This window comes from Cynocephalus volans, chromosome 1 (assembly GCF_027409185.1).
Source record: "Cynocephalus volans isolate mCynVol1 chromosome 1, mCynVol1.pri, whole genome shotgun sequence".
NCBI classification, from domain to species: Eukaryota; Metazoa; Chordata; class Mammalia; order Dermoptera; family Cynocephalidae; genus Cynocephalus; species Cynocephalus volans.
This window is the reverse complement of record NC_084460.1, coordinates 184237768-184258024: the sequence shown is the minus strand read 5'-3', so window position 1 is coordinate 184258024 and position 20257 is coordinate 184237768. Positions and strand designations below refer to the sequence as shown.

The following is a 20257-nucleotide window of genomic DNA, read 5'->3' as shown; positions in this document are numbered from 1 at the left end:
AAAACAATGTTTTTTGAAGATTTTCAAGAAATTCCTGCTATTCGAGTCATCAAGTCAGGAATCTGAATTCTATCAAAGGACCGAGTCAGTTCATATCCTTGAAAAATCACAAATTGCTTAAGCCAAAAATCTTCTTCTCATATATTTCAACAATTGAAATTTTTTAAGTCATTTATTGAAATTATGACCTCTGTTCACAGCTGCAGTATTATTAACTATGACTTTACTATATGCCCAAGCTGTGAGAAACTAAGGTCTGATTCTACTGTCAAACCAAAGCAGTGATTTAATCAGCTGTCTCAAAACTACAGTTACATTGTTTTACAAATAAAGCCTTAAAGAGAACTCTGACCATTAAGCAAAAACACCGGTCCATACAGATCATCCAGGTCAAGCTATATCCAATATTTGAACAACATATCTACCAAATTATCAATGGAATTGTTAACTGCAACACTAATTTCAAGTAAATACAAAATGAACTATAAAAAGACACCTCTGGTGAAAAAATAAAGGCTCAATAAAAAAAGGTGGGGAGATTCTTATTTTACCCGTTTTCCATCTTTGGTCTTCTTTAAGTTCCAAGTGCCATCTGGCAACTTCTCAAAGAACTTTCTTGCTTTTGGTGCTTGGTCAAGAATATGAGCAGGTGGAATACCCAGAACTTCCACAATTTTATTCATCTGATCTACCTGTGTTAAAAACAGAAACAAAAATAAAACCTGTAATTTCTACTATACATCCTAACTTCTGCTCATCAATTCATTCATTCATTCATTAATAGACAGCACATCTCCTATGTGTCAGGCACTTCTCCAGGCATTGACCACACAGTTATGAACCCTGCCCTCCTGGGGCTGAACATTCCACAGAAGAAAAGGCAGACAACAAATAAACACGTACGTAAATCTATATATAGTATGTCAGGTGGCCATGGATATAATGGAGAATAGTAAGAAAAAATGAGAGGAAGTTTTAAAGTTTCAGTTTGGGGCAAGTTTTAAATAAGCATCAATAAAAATCCCTCGGGCTTAAAATGTGAGCCTGATAAAGTAGTTTTTTAAGAGTGCAGATTCATTCACTCAAATACGAATTGTCTATTATATGCTAGAAACCATGCTCAGTAGTAGAACATAGAAGCAAACAAAACAAAAATTCCCTGCCAAAAAGAAATTTATATTATAGTGGGAGAGACCAATTATAAACAAATAATTAAATACATTATTGCAGACAATGACTGAGAACTATAGAGAAAACTGAAAGGGGATGTGGAGAAGGAGTACTGCAACTTTAACTGGTGTTACACAAGGTTTCACTAAGAAGGTAAATCAGAGCAGTGAGGGAGGGAGCCAAGTGCTATCTCAGAAAAGATCCTTTCAGGCACAGGAAAGAATAAATACAAAGGGCCAGTGTGGATCTGTGGCCAGAGTTTTCAAAGCAGGTTGGGAAGGTTGTGTGCTAGACTGGAAAGTGAAGGGAGAAGAGGAGCCAAGGTGTTGGAAAGATGACTGGCATCAGCGGGGATAGGAATTTGTGAGCTACTCAAAGGACTTTGGCTTTTACAATGAGTGAGATGGGAAGCTGATGAACATTTCAGGCGATCCTAATATTGTTTAAGTCCAAAAAAGACACTATTTTCAGATTAATATTATTTATATTAAAAGAAAAACAAACACTATGGCAGTTGCTGCCAAAGAGTAGCTCATTAGCTGAAGTTAAAATGAATTGAAGGATGGAAGGGACACGTTTCTGACACTACCTACTGACAGTTGTATAATGCAGTACAAGTCATTAAATGTCTTTGGTCTTTCTTTTCTCATTTATAAATGAGTAGACTGATTAAGATCCAGGATGGTCAACTTCTCTTTAAAAAACAAACAAAACCCCATAAGTGAATAGTTTTAAAACAATGAAAGCTCAATTCCTCTGACTGCAGTGGAGGTTGGCCTCTCCAGTGCCCTCCCCCAGTCAGCGCCTCTTACCTCCAAAACTATCCTAAGAACACAGAAAACTACAAAACCGCTCAGTCTTTGTAGCACTGAAATTCTATAATCCTAGATAACCCTAAATTACTCAGATTGAGCATCTATCAACCTACTGGTCTCTACTACTTTAATTTCAAATCATAGTCTCAAAATTTACACCATTTCTCAGGGGGGGCCTCATTCCTTATTATCATCTTTAAGCTCTCTGCTCTTGTACTTAAAAAACTTCTAAAATTTATACCAAATACTTAACTCTTTCTAATCTAATTCATTGTTCTCTCCTTCATTAGCAGATGAATACATCTTATTTCCCATCTCATAATTCTAAACTCATCATTGTGACAACAGACAACCATGAAAAAACAGATAACATAAAACAGATTCAAAAGACCTCACATTTGGATAATTAAGCTGGTAAGCTGACATCCTTCCCTAAAAACAACTGTCAGATTACACTATCATAGAAGAAAAGCAAAAAAAAATTATAAAAATGGAAACAACTTTTAAAGCAATAAATCACCATACCTCATTGGCACCACTGAACAGAGGTTCTCCAGTGTGCATTTCAACCAAAATACACCCGAGGGACCACATGTCAATAGCAAGGTCATAAGGCATTCCCAGTAGCACCTCTGGAGACCGATAAAAGCGACTCTGAATATACTGGTATATCTGAAATATATTTCAAAACAGTATTAACTCAATATAAGTTTTGTTTATAATTGTGGTCAACAATGGATAAAGGACATTGATCTGATATTAACAGAAAAAAAGAATTGGCTAATTCTTGAATTAGGATTCCATTTACTGATTTTGACTTTAAATATTGAGATTGAAGAAATAAACATTTCAAGGGATTGGTTAATCTGGCTATGAAAGGCAAAATATGTAAAAATTCATGCCCTTTCATTCAGTCCAATTCTAACTGGTAATCAATATATATCTTAAATAATTATGCCTTATTAGAAAAAAATATTATTGAGAATAAGTTAGTTTCCTATTATTATTCCTTCCTGCTATGGCTGGCACTTGGTTTACATTTGGTTAACAGCTAAACAGTATTTAAATTAATCTAAAGAACATATTTCTACATTAAGAATCAAATAACCTCAGTACAATGTAATTTAAAATTCAGACATTTGTCTCACACATAAATGCTAGAAAGGATGCTATGTTAAGATTCAACTGAGTCATTTCTGACTAACCACTTCTCTACCCTGCTCACCTCCACTTCGAACCTAGACTTAAGAAAATCTTGAAATGGACTATTCACAATAAAGTAATCTGAGAATGTCTTCAGAGACCAATTCATTTCCCTTAGCTATTGTAAACTGGTATATAGAAATATCATTAAAGAAACATTTATTAAAAGAGAGAAAGAAACAAAATCCTAACTATACTTCCTAACTTAATGCCCAAATCATAGAGACATGAAAACTCCTGTGGTTCCCACTGAAAACTATAAGTCTTCAAGAACAATTTCATGCTTCCATAGGCAGGTCAACCCAACTTTAAGGCACTATGAGAAGAAAGTCTAATTCAAAAGAACCAAGAGGATGTACTACATTTCCAAGTTTTTAATAAGCCAATATCATCGTTAACCCCCTAGGCCCAAAAGGCTACCTACTACTGAGACTGTCTTATTTCACAGCTTCTGCAAGGAAGTTTGTCACCTACCTAACCAGTTTGGTTAAAGCAGTAGCTATGTCATCTACAAGGCTATGCACCAGAAGCCCCAGTGGAACTTTTTCCCAAAACACACCTGCCCTACCACCTCCTGATTCTGATCCAATAGATCTAGGGGCAGGGCCACTATGTGTATATTTTGGAAATAACTTCCCATGTGATTCTAATGCACTCAAATAGTTAAAAACTTACTGAGCTAAGAGGATAGTTGTCTCAATTTGGCTGGACAGAGGTAACAGTGTTTGATATTAGGACACAACACATAATTTGGTTAAAATAGGGGAAAGATTTCCCAAGTCTAGAATCTGTTCAAATTACTCTCAAGATGAGCATATATTTTCCACTCATAATATTCTTTATCCCATATTAACTATGAGCATCTCTTGATCTTCTGGAGGCATCTGAAACTGCAAACTTTGCTTCCTACTCCAATTTTTAAAAATTATTTTCAACACTCTATCGCATCAGCCACCGTAAGATAATTTGCAGAAAATAACAAAAAGACACAATCTTGTTAACTGGTTATAAAACCTTTGTGATAAATTAGCCTGCTGTATTTAAAACCTGGTTGGAGAGGACAGGAAATTTCACTGATTTGGAAAAACAAGAAATGGAAAAGCCAGTATGAAATAGTAACTTCTCAATGTTAGTTTTTGGTTTTTTTTTTTAAAGAAATAGTTTCAATACATTCAAGTAAGTAGAACAGTGTTAAAAATAAGTAAAGTATTATCACATGGTGATCCTTTCAAGAGGAAAACAACCTATAACTTTAATTTTATATGCAAAACATGCTATTAAAGTAGTTTTCATAATGCTAGAAAGAATGGTAAGAAAAATTCACTTTCCTAAATCAGCTTAATCTATTAGTTGGGGGTGAGGGACATAAGACAAACTTATTTTTCAAAACAAGTGTGTCTATCAATTTTGTACTGTCTGTACTATGGTACTATGACTAATGCAAAATTACCTGCATTTTCTTTTTTTACCCATCAGTTTTTATGGAAAAACATTTACCTAGATCTGTCTTTAGAGAAATATTTTACAGCAACAATTCAATGTTCTAGTACTGGAATTCCCCCAAATTTACACTAAAATCTCTATTTGGGAAATATAGTTACAAATCACCCAATATTTAATTTTTTTTATCATACATATAATTTTAAATATATCAATGTTGAAAAATCAGTATCTTCTAAAAGTATTGCTATCTGCATTTTTAAAAGGTATTTCCCAAAAACAGACTATCAACACAAGGTGACTCAAGGGCTACATTTTAAAGATAAATATCCATCCTATAATCGCCTCTAAACTGTATACACATTATTAACAACATTTCAAATATCTACCTGCACTGTTCTACCTAATTCTATTTTAATTCACAAGTTCTGAAATAATACTTACCCTTTGCCCCAACTGACAAGAACTGCCAAAGTCAACAATCTTGATTGCACTGCGTTTGGGGTTACAAAGAAGGATATTCTCAGGTTTTAGGTCACAGTGAATGATACTAAGTTCTGGAGTCGCCAGAAAAAGCAGTGCAGTGCACATCTGTTGTGCAAACTTCCGTGTTAGGTTCAAAGAGACCCCTCGGAAATTGGTGTTCCTCAATAAGTCATAGAGGTTGTAGGACAGCATTTCAAAAACTAAACAGAGATGGTTTCGAAACATAAAGTGGCGTTTCAAATGCACTGAAAGAGAAAAAGAGTTTCATTTTAAATTATACATACCAATAAAATGAGAGTAACATATACATGCACTCTCAAACATTCTATAACATTAGGATGTCAAATGCATAGTGAAAACCAAGATTGGAGATCAGCATTCTATGGTAACAGCCCATGTTTTAATCAATTAAGAATACCTAAATTGCTCTTCTGATGAATTAAATAGGTGTAGTGTCTTGTAAGTGATGTAAGGTAAGAAGTACCAATAAAATGCCTTGTTTAAAAAAAAAAAGTAAGTCAGGTCTGCAAACACGAGTAGCAGACTTACAAACAGTACTGAAGACACTTTAGCAACTTTATCTTCATTTATTAGAAATAAAGCTCTTTTTACTTCCTAAGAGCCCTACCTCACAACTTCATATGTCTTTGCTCTACCTACTGTGATCTCTGATTTGTGACAATGCTGTACTTGGCAGCCCTCTCTCTCTGGGCTTTGATATATAAATACATACTCTATGTTGCTGAACCTTAGATTTCACTAGCAATTTTCTGTAGCAACTGTCAAAGTAAGATACAGTTTTTTTTCAAATACAGCAAATGTTTAAAAATCATGCTTTATATGGTATTGGAGTTCATTAAATTGGTATATGTGAAATCTTGTACAATACTAAAGGTTCAGGAAAACTTCAAAATAAAGCTCAACTACAAGAGAAATGATTAGTAGATGGAAAAGCAGTAATAGAATAATTGACTTGCTATCACTGTTGACCCTCTAAAGAGGCTTAATTGTTTCAAAGATCGTGTTTTAAGTACTAACACTGTTCACATCAGATGAGGTTGTTCAATACAGTAAAGTGCTGCCCTTCATTATCAACATTCCTACAAATACCAAACTGAGCACTCGTAACTCAACTGGAATGACATAAAACAACTATCAATCAAGGTTACATTCATTTTGGCCTTTCAGTACCACAAAAACAGAGGATTCTCTACAGATCTATCTGGAATAACTATGATAGTATTCAATATATTTGGTCACTGAAAACTGTGGATACATTGTGCTTTCCTGGTAGTAGTCCTGGGCTGCCTGCCTTAAAGCAGTTGAACCTCAATACTGATTTTAGATCACTTATGATACAGGTGGATCTTAGGGTAAGTAATAAAAATACTACATGGCTATATAAGAGTCTACAGCTCTACTTGACACTGCAAATAATAAAAAGAATCCTTAAAGGTTACATAAGAACGTATAATATCACCTCTTAATCACTTCGTTTCACATATTCAAAACTAAAAACACAGCTCCATGACACCTCACAGACATTGTCCGTACATGAGTTTTAATTTCCTTGTTAAGCAATAGCCACAAAAGGAAAGCAAAGGTAACTATTGTCAGAATTCCAGTGCGACTATGAGAATCCCTTTAAGAAGCTCTGTGATTAGAATGTTCTTCCAATGAAACATCAATCCACTCAGTTCCACTTGACCTCACGATTCATTATTCATTTACTGAGTATATACAATGTGCTGAGCACTAAAGACAATGTCAAAGAAAACTCAAATACAAACTTATTTGTCCAGTCTTTTAAACTGGATTTTCGGGAGAAAGGAGGGGTGGCAGGACTTTGTTCTAGACCTAAACTGAATTTTCGTTTAACTAGACCATGGCAGGTACCAAATAATTCAGATAAGAAATCATGCTATATGATAAAGTAGATTTTTTTGAAGTTCAAACACTTAAGATGATAAAACTCAGAATAAATTGTACTCATTATCACTTTAAAATTAAAATAAATGTCTACATCATTAAAAAGCAATGACTTTCAAACACCTTAAATTTAAGGTACCAAGTTGAATGACATGGCTATGTCGGTTCAAGTCCTTTTTCTGTTTTTTTTCCAAAATAGAATCTCAGTTTAAGATACAACACAGTCACCATCTTCTTAAATAAGAATTTAAAAAAAAGAAAAACTTGTGCAAAAGAATATCTATAATGAATAAAGTGATCACTAAAGTCAGTTTATCCAAAACAAAAATGATAGCCATTACTATATAGAATCGAGTAGCTAATACTTTTTGAGTACTTGCTATATGTCAGCCATATTTTTTTCAATAAGACAAAATTAAAATGTTACAGTAATGAAATGAACATTTTCTCTGCTATTTAAGCAAACACTCAAAATATAACATACAAGAGTAAGGAGGAAGAAGGGGCAAGACATGTCCAAAGATCATTTTGTTAAGTTACGCATCCTCGGCATGTCCCTCTTGTGCTTCTAAACCCCTTGAATGGAAGTGGGCTCATGTTATACTAAGTTACAGCTAACACTGAACAGCAAAGTTTCAGTGAATGTGATGAGAAAAGGTTTTAAGATACCAATGTTATTTTTAAGATACAAACGTTATTATGAATTTTATCAGGTACCTACAGAGAAGAAACATGAATAGTATAAGCTCACTTTTACTGTAACAACGGGGAATGAGGAGTATATCATAAGCAAAATCTAATCTGAATTATCTACAGTTTACAGTGTTAAACATCCATTATTTGTTTCTACCATGGGGCGGGGGGGCCTAAAGAACCATAAGACACTCCTCTGTTTTCTTAAAAGGACTCTGTTAATTACAGTTTAACCTTACATTTATCAGATAAGGCCAGCACTTCTGAACACGAAATGTTCTACATTACTATATATTCTGTGTCTACAGGAACTTCCATAATTCATTGATCCTAAGGTTTGTATCTTAAAATTGATGGCATCTTAAATGTATACTTTGTAGAAATTTTCTTCTTGGTGGTACATAAAATAATGGTGTCTTACAATCACTGATATCTCAGATTTGATTAAAAATAGCATGCAAGAATGTATAATTAGATGTTTTGTCCATATATCAATAGTCCTAGACTTCAGTATTTTCCTAATTCTCCTGTCTCCTGGTTTTGTTTTCAGAAGGAAGACTGTAACAATGAAACAAATACAGGCTTTGGAATTAGGCAGAAGTAGGTTCAGATCCTAGCTCCAGAGCTCTGCGACTTTGGCTATGTTACTCCTTGTACAAACCATCTTTAATTAAGGATTCTACCACCTTCCTCATAGGACAGCTATGATTATTACAAATTACAGACAAAAAGCACAAGAAATATGGTAGGAATTCAATAAGTAGTGACTAATCTCTCTTTTCTGCTGTAGTTAAGTCTAACACATAACAGCCTCTAATGCTGCCAAACTGACAAACAGCCTGGAGAAGAGCCTGAGACCTTGATTCAGACACTCCAAATATGGTCTTACGACCTTTAACAATGTATTTGCTTACAGCTAGTTTCTGAGCTAGATTACAGACGGTTAAAGTTCCCAGAAAGGCGACCCTCTTGATAAACATCCATCATTAAAGCAAACAAATGACAATGTAAATTGCAAAAAAAAAAAAAAAAAAAAAAAAAGACACTCTTCTGATTTGTTTCTACACTGTATACCACCTGGAATGCACATTCCCAAAGACTTAGAATATTACTGCCATATCAAGAATTTATATAGATCTATGCCCTAAGACAGAAATAAACAATTTTTAAATTACTTTTAAGAAAAAAAAAAAAATCAAGATATTTTGATACAAAAATAATCATTAACTCAAGTTTGTAGTCTGGGCTGGGGCACATTGCACTGTTTGCCTGTTTGTTTACCTATGTAGTATTTCATTTCAGTGTCATGTTTGTTCATGAGCTCAAGAAGTCGCACTTCTATCTGGGCCTGATTCAGAAAAGCCTTCTTGTTCTTTATTATTTTAATGGCAACCCATTCTTGCTCCACACGATCATATGCCTTTACAACCTAAAAGAGAAAAAAGATGAATAAGTCTCTATTTCATTAATGGCAACAATTTCACAACAGTTCACAATTTATCTTAAATGTGTATTTTTCTAATTCTCATTTTTCTCACCTTCCTAAGTAGAATACACCCCATCTCTACTCAATATATCATTCAGTTACTACACAGCAACTTTAACTCAACTTTTTGAATTGAATTTCTAATTGCATCCTTACAATATTTCTAAATATCCACAAAATAGATAACTTCCTTAACAAAATTAAACTGTCTTCCTCCTTCAGAAATCCATTATGAATACTGACAAGTGCTTTGGTTTTTTTATCTTTCTTACTAAATAACACTATAAGACAATTCATTCAACTAACTTTCTCATTTTACTGAGAAAAACCTACTTTAAATCCTAAGAATACATATGAAATACTTAAAAGGTTCTAATTCATTTCAGAAAGCAGATAACCTTCTAACTTTAAATCCGATTTTCATACATAAAAACACGTATAAAAAAGAAGAATCAGTTACACACACACACACACACACACACACACACACACACACGTCAAATACAAATTACCAGGGAAGCTTCACACTGTAACTTAAATACCATAATTAGCGGATTCTAAGTTTTAAAATGAGAATCAATTACTAAAAAAAGTAGAGTGTTCATGAGTAAATCAGAAGGCACACTTCTCATTTTAAATTTTACTCATTAAAAAAAGAGATTTACATAAAAATTAGGAAATTGATACATAGACTTTTTTAAAAACTATATATCTATTAACGAGAGAAACATTATAATTGGTTAAATGTAAATTACACTTATTATATATTGTATGCATAGCTAGTAGTTTTAGATACATTTTCTAGCATATTCAAAAACTCTGAGTATGGGGTAGAACTCCAAATGATTCTAATGTGTAGGCTGAGAACCACTGGATTAGAGGAAGAGGATGAAATGTATGTTCCAAAATCTACACCAGTCAATGCTAAAATGACAGATTAGAAATGGTTCAACTAAAATGAAAATGAAATGGTTCAATTGAAATAAAAAAATGCAGTATCTCTGTTTTCACCCAATTTTAACAGATACTATCTATTTGTTGCCTTTTATATCAGAGGCTACCCATGTAAACATGTGACCAAATGGTTTTGATTTTCTTCTGTTTCAAGAAATATACTGACAGTACCAAGAGTTGAGTTGTAGTCCAGTGCCCAGATCCCACTGGTCTCCTGGACAAAGGCCACTCACAAGGGCCCAAGTATTTACTGACTTGCTAAAGCAATGGTTTTTGATCTTGAATTATAAATTCAATACGGAGTTTTTTAAAAATATCAATGTCCAGAATCCTGCTACAGAGATACTGGTTTAATTGGCTTGGAGCCCAGGCATCAGTCCCCCCCCCCCCTTAAATATCCACGTCTTTTTTTTTTTTAAACACCTCCTCAGGAAATTTCAGTGTAAATCGGGATTGATGACTATTGGCTAAAGATATGGAGAAGCTTTTTATTTGACAAGGACATGACAGAGAATTTAGAGAAAGTCTGACCAAGTCAATATAGAAGACATATTCTGGTTAGTGATAGGTCCTGAATCTGAATGTAGACAATGCACAACACCTCAGCCCAGGAGAAAAGCACCAGTGTGACCTGGTGAGAAGGAGTTCGATGTCACAGGTTTACTAGGCTCACCGCTCTGAGAAATTAGAGCATGAGCAATTAAGGTGAAGGGGAAGAAGAGGACATAATGATAAGCACAAAGACTGGGTAGGGCCAACTAAGTTTAGAGAGTAGGCTATAATGGCCACAATTTTCATGGTGGATGTCACAAAAGTTAGAAAAACGTCCTGTTGAGAACTGCCCAAATGTTAGTACAATTTTCAAGATGGAGATAGTAATCCCTAGATCTAAGGTGTTCACAGCCTTGGTTGAGAGCCTGGCTTCAGAAATGCCTGTCCTTAAGAGGCTCTGATAGAGAAACAAAAGCTGCTTCTGATGAAACAGGAATACTTTCAAAATGAGCAACTCCCAAAGCACTGAGAAACCCCTGATTCAGAAGAAAAAGAGGTAATAAATCAAGAAAAAGGTGCCTGATTATGGACAATTAAAATTCCTTCAAATCATGGGAAGGAGCAGACATATCATACATGTGACATCAGGGCCTAGGAGAGCCACATTGGAGTTAGAGTTCTTCTAAAACACTAAAACACTTGCTCATATTTGCTCACGTTTAATGGCTTAGATTTTTCTGGGTTTAGACTTGTGGTTACTAATGTCCTACTGTGTTCTGTTTGTGCTAAGCATAATTAGATTTGACACATGATGAATTTTTCCTCCCAGGATGAAAAGGGGCATATCTTTTGCTTTCTCTCAGGGCAGGAACAGAGAAGTGTGTGTGTGCAGGTTAGATCAGTTTTTTTTTTTTTTTTTTTTTTAAAGGTAATTCAGGAAAAGTCATTTTAACCCCCATTCCATCCTCATCACTGAAAAGCCAAAAGAAGTATTTGGATTGCAGGTCAATACCTGACTCACTACACAAGGGTTGCAAGGCAGAGGAGACTGAGATTAAGAGTAAACAAAAAGGAGCTCTGTGACTCAAGACAGGAGGACTTGCCAAGTGGGAACAATTGGGAAAACCACAGCCAGAGGAAAAAGTTTCTTAGAAGTACATGAAAGAAGGGCTGAGAGCTCTTGGTCTAGGTGTGACTAATCCAAAAGACTAATGTTTTTAGGGTTTTGTGCTTTATAATGGGACTGGGTGGGCAGGTTCGGAAAGGAGAATTGTGGGTAAAAATGAAGAGAAAAAATCATGCCCATTGGAGTCCCTTCCTGGTAGAAGCTGCCTGGGTGATCCATTACATCAGAATTACCCCAAATCACAATTAGTAATGCTAGTGCTCTGAGGACTGGAAGAATAAATTCTGAAGACCACCCACTAAGAGGCCGGATATAGTCAGATGGGGTGTGAGAAAAAACAAGGACAAAGCCCCAGGCTTTCCAAACCTCCAGAAAAGTGAGAGGGCACTTGCTGTTCCACCTGAAAATGGTCATTCTTTTTCTCTCTGAAGAGATCTATCAGACAAGAAGGTAAATATCCCTAGCACACATACTGAAGAATCATCCATAGATCATACAAAGCCCCTATGAAAGACGTAATGCTACCTAATAGTGATTAAAATTAACCAGTTAGTCATTTAAAAATAAGTACTTGGTAGTTACACAAAGTTAAAAAATTTTTTTAAAGGCTAATGAAGTTTTTATACCTGATACAGTTACTATCTTTGGAGAATTATGATAATCCAAATATGTATCCATTCTTTAAATCTATTTACAAATATTAAAAGTGTACTATACCAAGAAAAGGATATAACAACCATGATTTACTAAGTTCTATCTAATTAATGAAATTCAGCATTTTCTATTAAATTACCTGTCCAAAAGAACCTTTGCCTATTAAGGAGTCAATTTCGTAACGATCCATCCACTTTTCTCCGTTTTTTACAATATAATCATAGTTATCATCATCATAACCATCATTGTAAACCTTCCGTTCCTTCTTATGACTAGAATCGTCTCCCTGGCCCTGTTGGTGTCTTCGCTTCTTTTTTGCATAGTAAACCTGAAATGAGATGGTATAGTGATAACTGTGTAATTTAAAATATGATTTGAGGAGGAGGACATATATCTACAGTGTATACAAGACATTTTTATCAGTAGGAAATTGAATTTTTATTCTTTTTAACAACTATAAAAAAATTAAGAATTTTCTAAAGTTGATATTTGCGTTAGAAAATAACACGGCTAAGGCCGGCCCAGTGGGTCACTTGGGAGAGTGCAGTGCTGGTAGCGCCAAGGCCGCAGGTTCGGATCCTATATAGGGATGACCAGTGCGCTCACTGGCTGAGCGTGGTGCGGACAACCGTGCACCGTGCCAAGGGTTGTGATCCCCATACCGGTCAAAAAAAAAGAAAATAACACTGATATAACCAATCAAAAAATGCCTACGGTGAAATTCACTTACTGTTTATACATTGTATAAATAGAAGATGTTAAGTGACTAGTCCAAAGTATCCCACTCAAGAAGGGTAAAAGGGCCCAATTTACATTTGTTACATTAAGGTATAATTGATATACAATGAGTAATTTTGACAAATGTATATGCTGATGTAATAAACAAATGTGAAGCAAAATAAATAACATTTCCATCCCCCTCAAGTTCAAGTTCCTTCATACCCCCTTCCAACTTTATATTTGATCTTATGGCCAAAGACTGTAAAAATGAAAGTTTAAGTGTAGATGACCTGATGTTTTACTAACATAAAAAGGCCCTCTGAGACATGCCCAGTTTTTAAGCATATAATAATATAACCATTAATAAAAACAGCCATGCACATCCCACCCCCACTAAAGGCCTTAAGCTTTGTGGTTAATCAGATACTGAGTTATTTTCTTATAACTGTTTTTCTTATAATATAGTTTCTAAGACTAGTAAAAAAATAATAGGTAAACTAAACAAAAGTCCAAGAAATTGGTAACTAACTTTGAGGAAATTATAAATTACATTGCACAGAATTAACACCAGAAAAAGTCTAGTTTAAAGGTAGGAAGACACTGAAAAACGAGCTCTAACAAAGCAATTATTAACTACAGTTTAACTGTAGCTTTTCTAACAATTTATCAAATATTAATGAATTGATATTGTTAGCAACAATTTATCAGATATTTTCAGATAATCACAAGCTAGTTTGTTACATCTTTTATAATTCATAAATGTGTACAAAATCTAACTCAGAAAAGTTCCTCATATTCCTCATTGAATTCATTCTAATTTTATCTTGCCACATGGCCACAGTAATATAGTAATACTGGCATTAAACAGCATCAAACTTCTATAAAATTTACACATACCCAAGAAGATCTTTTTAGTTCAGTGGCTCTAAAGCTGGCAGAGGATAAGCTTTTAATGTGAAATGATGCAGGGCCCCCATTGGAAAAGGAAAGAAAGCACCGGCTCTTCCACTCTTCTCCAGAAAAGCTCATTTAATAATTAATTATGAAGTTAATGCCAGAACCAAATGGCAATAAAGCCAAAGATCCAATACACCAGAAATATCATTTGTGGTGGCAAAGAGCCAAGTTATAAGACAAGTAATTCGAAGTGCTGTGGATGTTTTTAATTCTATTTACTTTTACCAAAAAAGCTTTCAGTATCTTACCATGGAAAGATATAGACAGAGAAACATACATGAAAACTTAAAAGACAGTAAGATCACAGGAAATACAGACAGATCGAATAAACTAGGCCAAATATCTGTAGATGGGTATTAAATACATCTCAGAACCTCCTGATACCCATGGCAAAAGTAGAAACAGACACATAAAAATATAAGCAAAATTCTAACATACTCATACATACTTTTACAGTCATTATTCCCGCCCCTTTGTTGTTTTAGAGCAGTTATTATAAAAAAGATAACTCAGCAAATTAAATACAACTTTGAAAAAAAAGAGGAAGTTAGACACAATTATATTTATTTCTATCTTTTTGCAGTCCTTGTCAATATGCCTTTTCTTTTACATAGCTGTAATCATATTATCTATAAGTCATTAACTTAGATCTTCATAATAATCATCAATATTACAGCCATTAGGAATAAAAAGTTTAGGATGTTTAAACAGGCCACAAAATAACTTTTTTCCCCTTATCTATCCATAAGACAGATGCTACTATAACAAGTCAATAGTCTTACCTCATTAATATGCTTATATGTTTTGATCAAGTCAACAGAAAGTTTTCTCAGGGGAGCAGTTGCTGGATCACGGAAGGTTTGGGGCATCCGCCTCTGTAACATGACAATATAAGGCATTACCTTAAATACACAGAAAAGACTAGCACTTTAATTATACTGAACTGGTGTAAGTTCCCTCTTCTGTAACCTGCATATATCTATTTTTTTTTAAAGACATCTACATTATAAGATTATACATTCTTTCACCAAGCTATCTCTTTCATCTGGATGAAGACAACCACTGAAATAAATTAATTAAATTAGAAGATAATATGCCCAGCTGCCCAAGGCTTTGGTCCTGTTCCCCAAATTTAAACAGTGTAAAAGACACACCCCCGATCCAGGAGACACATATAATGTTGCCCAAGAGGACTTCCCTACCATACCCAGAAGTATTACCATAGCCCAAAGTAGATTTTCTTTTGAATTATCCCTAAAACCTGACCTCGTTCACAACAAGCAAACACAGACAAACCCAGCCATCGGAAGCAACTTTCAGCTTCCTAAGAAAGAATTTTAAGACCCAGTTGGCACCAAAAAGCAAGCTGGCAGCAGAACCCCATTCCTTCCAACTGCTGGGTGCTGAAGAAGTTCAGCTCCTAACACCACCAGGACCTGCCCTCTGACAAGTATGTGTCTTATAAGCAAGGCTAAAATCTGCACTCATTTCTTTAACAAAATGAAGTAAAACATGCCACCCACAGTAACATCCTCAACCTTACCCTAACATTCCCTTTCCCTCATACCCTAACCCTAAACCATGGTCTCTTCATCATCCAATAGGGAGGCAGTGAAGGGTTCAACTTTGAGTTTCCCGCTAGACCATTTCCATTGCAGTAACGACAGAGGATAGAGCAGGAGCATGAACCCCCTCTATGCACATACCTGTGAGTGCTGCAATTAGCACAATAATGATCCTGGATTGTTTTTCAAGTTCTACCCTTCCACCAGTGTCAGGCCTCAGTAAACAGGGTCCCAAAGGGGCTTCTTGCAGATCCTCAATACCAATTAATTACATCAAAGTACCTACAGTCATTACCACTAGCCCATCCTACTCTTACAGACATATATACCAGTGAAATCAACTGAGTCAGAAGACCCTGACGCAGCCACTCTCAAAGGACACTTAAGTCAATGTGAAGGTCAGAGCAGCAGTAAACATCATACCAAGGCCTCATAGAAATGTCTGGAGTCTTGGTATAACTGTTAACCTAACCCACATTAACAAAAAGGAGAGTTGTAACAGTGGGCAGAACAGGAAATAATCACCATCACTGTGGTCTGAAAAAATGGATATTTTTCAATATTAAGTATTACAGCATTTACCTAGCTGCACTTTCTCATAAACCAACATTAACATTAGTTTCCTTTGCATGTGTACTCAAACTCTAAAATGTTGTTATCCAGATGATAAATTCACTGAATTAAGTTAATAATACCTTAAGATCCTCTCTTTCTTAAAGTTCCAAATAAGTTTTAAAGGGACAGGGGTGGGAATCCTCAGTGATTATAACTATTTGTCTGAAAAGATCATCAGAATTAATAAAAAGATTTAAATTACTTAATTTTTCAAATATGTTATTTTATTTTTAAAAATATAAACAGTGGAAAGAGCTAAGTTCCACCTTAATTTATTCTTATACTATTCCCTGGGGACTTAATTTAATGAATAGATACTACTGGTAATAAGCATGTCAATTCTTTTTATGTGAATGAATGCTATAAGCAATGAAGGTAATGAAAGAAGTTTCCCTTAATGTGTTTTCTGTTCTTATTTAAGTCCCTGACATTGTTTTCACTCAAGTAATTTCTTGAACTGGTGAAGTGCAGCCCCAATGTGAGGTTTCACAAAATCGGAATCAGTGAAATGCTTCATTACCACTATAATAAAAGTGGATAGGTAGAGCTGACTGAATAATTTCAGTAATTAATAATAAAATAACAGTAATATTAGCAAATATTTACTAAACACTGTATTTTTAGCATTTTTTTTTTTTTTGGACCGGTAAGGGGATCGCAACCCTCGGCATGGTGTGGTCTGCACCACGCTCAGTCAGTGAGTGCACCGGCCATCCCAATATAGGATCCAAACCCGCGGCCTCAGCGCTACAAGCGCCGCACTCGCCACGGGGCTGGCCCAATTAGCATTCATGGTTTTACAAGCCTCTCATGTAATCCTCTCAACAATCTCATGAAAATAAGTATTATTCCTGTCACCATTTTATAAATGATAAACACAAGACTCCAATGTTAAATAACTTGACCAAGGTCCTAGAGCCAGTAAAGAATACAACTAAGATGAGAGCTGAGATAGTCTACACCTAATCCCTTGCTCTTAACAGGCTTCTATTCTACCCTCTTAGTTCAGTTAATTTTAGGTTATTTGTTAGAAAAAATAATTAAGGTGTGCATAAAATAAGCAAATACATTTATTAAAATTAGTTATGTAAAAAACTGTGGATGTCTAAGTTTTTAACTTGCCTATTTACAATTCAACTTGTATTTCAAACATCTGAAAAAAGAATCAGTGACTACATCCAGGAGTAATTATGTTCACTCAAAACCATATCACCAAGAAACCAAGTACATACATGAAATCAGATATAAAACTGACTTTGTAGTTACATAACCAAATTCCTGTACTCAATGAGGAATTTGTGTGCTTGGCATTCCACAAAATATCACTAGCTTTTTCTACAACTGGTCAAACTACAAGGCCAAGTTGATTAGCTTATTCTTAGTACCTTTTCTTATCTACTTGTGGCAACAGAATATTTCAGGGGCACCTATATATATAAAATAGAAGCATTCTGTCCATAAAAATTGGCCTCAGACTAGAGCATATTTCAGTGCTTCAAACAGCATCCTACAACAAACAAGTTGCTCAAAATATATGAAAACAAAAAAAATTCTACAAATTAAAACACTCCCTTCATTTTCATTGTGATTTCATGTTAGTTAACCAAATTTTGTTTCGAAATATTCTGTGTGCTGCCATAAATATAAATCTGGAATTAGAAAATAACTTTCCCAAATACCTCTACTGCTCATACACCTGAAGAAATCGCAAACGGGAGGACAGTCCCTTCAGCTATAAAACAGATTGAAAATAGCACTCTGCCTGATAGGCTGCTTTTAAACAAGTGGGAAAATTAACATACTTTGTTCCTTCAAAGCACAATGGATCATCATGCTATTATTATTCATTGGATTTCCAGAAAGTTTTCTTCAGGTACAGTGTTAAACAATTTCTAAACTTGAACATTCTGATCAACTGCTTCAATTCTCAAATATGGAACCAAACTTCTCAATCAATTCACTGCTAAATCAAATTCTTAAATCCTGCAATAATTCATCTTACTAATAATTCATCTTACTAACTAATGCCAGTTTAACTACTGGCAAAATGGTATTATAATACTTACAAGGACACCTCTTATTAATGATATTTAGCTGTAGCCAACTGTTCATTAAAACCACATACCACCAAGTTAGAGAAAACACAATTCCATCAAATAATTGAGTATAAGAAATATTTTAACATTTCCCAGCTTTTTATCATCACCTGATATATTAAAAGACCTAACTAAAACAGTGGCAAACTAAATTCCTAAGTATATGGAAAAGCAACCATTTTCAGTGCTCATCACACATGTAATACCAGTGGGGAAAGAAACTACCTTACAACTCTAGCTAAGAAGAAAATTTTCCCAAAACCAAAAATCAACATAGTGAGTGAAATTAGTTCAGGAAGATATTTAAAAATGCATATATGTGTGTGCGGGGGTGGGGTGGGGTGGAGAGCACGAGAGAGGTTTCAGCAATTGTTCTCCTTACACCATCTACTTTATCAAAAATTGCTGACTCTCTACTCTGAATATTAGAATGAATAGCAATGTTAATTTGCATCCATTTTTTTCTTTTTAATTTTAAGGAGTTCTATATTTATCTTCATAAATGTGTAGTTTATAACAGCATAAAATCAGTTCTATAAGTTTGTTGTAATGGAATCTGACTTGATTTCACATAACATATTTTTTTACTTAACTACCTTTCCATAAAATGTTTTTTTCTTTAAGTTAATTTATTTTAAACTAATATTCGTCTGAAATAACTTTTTCTGTCTCTATTCCAGAATGAGAGACTGAAGTGTTTTTTAATGAAGTGAAATACAAAGTTTAAAAAAAAAAACTTTTTAATGCAAACTTCTTATCATGTTTTGTCAATCTAGAATCCCATGTAACATGTAAACTGAAAACCATTAAAGCATTTTATCTATTTAACATTCCAACATTTTTAAGAAACAAACTACCATTCCAGAAATTGTTTATGATACTTCATGAACTTACCTGGTTAGTTAGAGGTTGCTGAATCTGGTCAGAATACGATAAGGCAGAAACCTGTTGGTCACTTATGTTTGGCTGGCGACGGTCACTGTACTGATGTGAATGGGGCATCTGTCCAGCCATCTGAAGGCCAGCAGCATGGAATGAAAACGACGGTGCGAGCCGAACAGATGAAGGTTTGCATGCTGAAGTCTCTCCTCCTATGAGAAGACAAGTGAGGTTTAAAAGAAGTATTTGCATCCTAATGTTTATATCATTTGACATATCTAATAGTTTTTTAAATACAGACTTTAGGACATTCGATAATATTAAAAACCTTTATAACTACCAACAAGTGTGTATCACTCAACACAATAGCTATATGTTAAATGGTATAAAATAGGCATTAAAATGAATATCCATAAATTTGTACTGAGAAAATCTTTAAAAACTCTTTTTTGTAAAGCAACAGCAATAACCTCTAATACTTATTTTCACATATGAAATTTTCATCACTTGAGAACCATAATGTAAGTTACAGAAGTAATATTTTAATTCTTGAGAGGGGCCTCTCCAATGGATTAATTTCTCACAAACCAACTCAAAGGAACACTGCTAAGACGCTGTTTTGCTCCTGCCAGGTATATGCAAACAATATCCCTGGCATCCCCCAACCCAGGTGAAATATCTGTCTTACTGATGCTCTCCAATAACACAGGTAATCAAAGGTTGAGCACACAAATAGGCAAACACACACAGAGAACTAAACTTCTCAATCCAAGGGTGCTAGATTCCTCTGGACCCTTCCTAAACAGTATTAAGAGAACCTAGACTTGCTAAGTTCATCACAAAGATAGAACAGTCAATACTTTTCCCATAGGTAGGCTGGGACGAAATCATGATTAACACTTTGGTCCATAAAAGTATTGGTAGCTGATTAATAAAAGGTAATTTTTTCTTTAAGGAAAAAAAAGAAAAGAAAAAGA

At 34.6% G+C, this 20257-nt stretch overlaps 1 protein-coding gene across 2 annotated transcripts in view; it reads right to left on the bottom strand.

Annotated features, from left to right (window-relative positions):
* DYRK1A (dual specificity tyrosine phosphorylation regulated kinase 1A) overlaps window positions 1-20257 on the bottom strand; it is a 133645-nt gene that overhangs the window by 17096 nt on the left and 96292 nt on the right. For both annotated transcript variants that reach the window (XM_063089998.1, XM_063090003.1), the window contains 7 exons: window positions 19296-19492; window positions 14908-15000; window positions 12588-12776; window positions 9018-9165; window positions 5073-5359; window positions 2511-2657; window positions 552-692 (listed from right to left, as the gene is read on the bottom strand). In XM_063089998.1, the coding sequence (XP_062946068.1) occupies window positions 552-692; window positions 2511-2657; window positions 5073-5359; window positions 9018-9165; window positions 12588-12776; window positions 14908-15000; window positions 19296-19492 (1202 nt within the window). The remainder of the gene's footprint in view (window positions 1-551; window positions 693-2510; window positions 2658-5072; window positions 5360-9017; window positions 9166-12587; window positions 12777-14907; window positions 15001-19295; window positions 19493-20257) is intronic.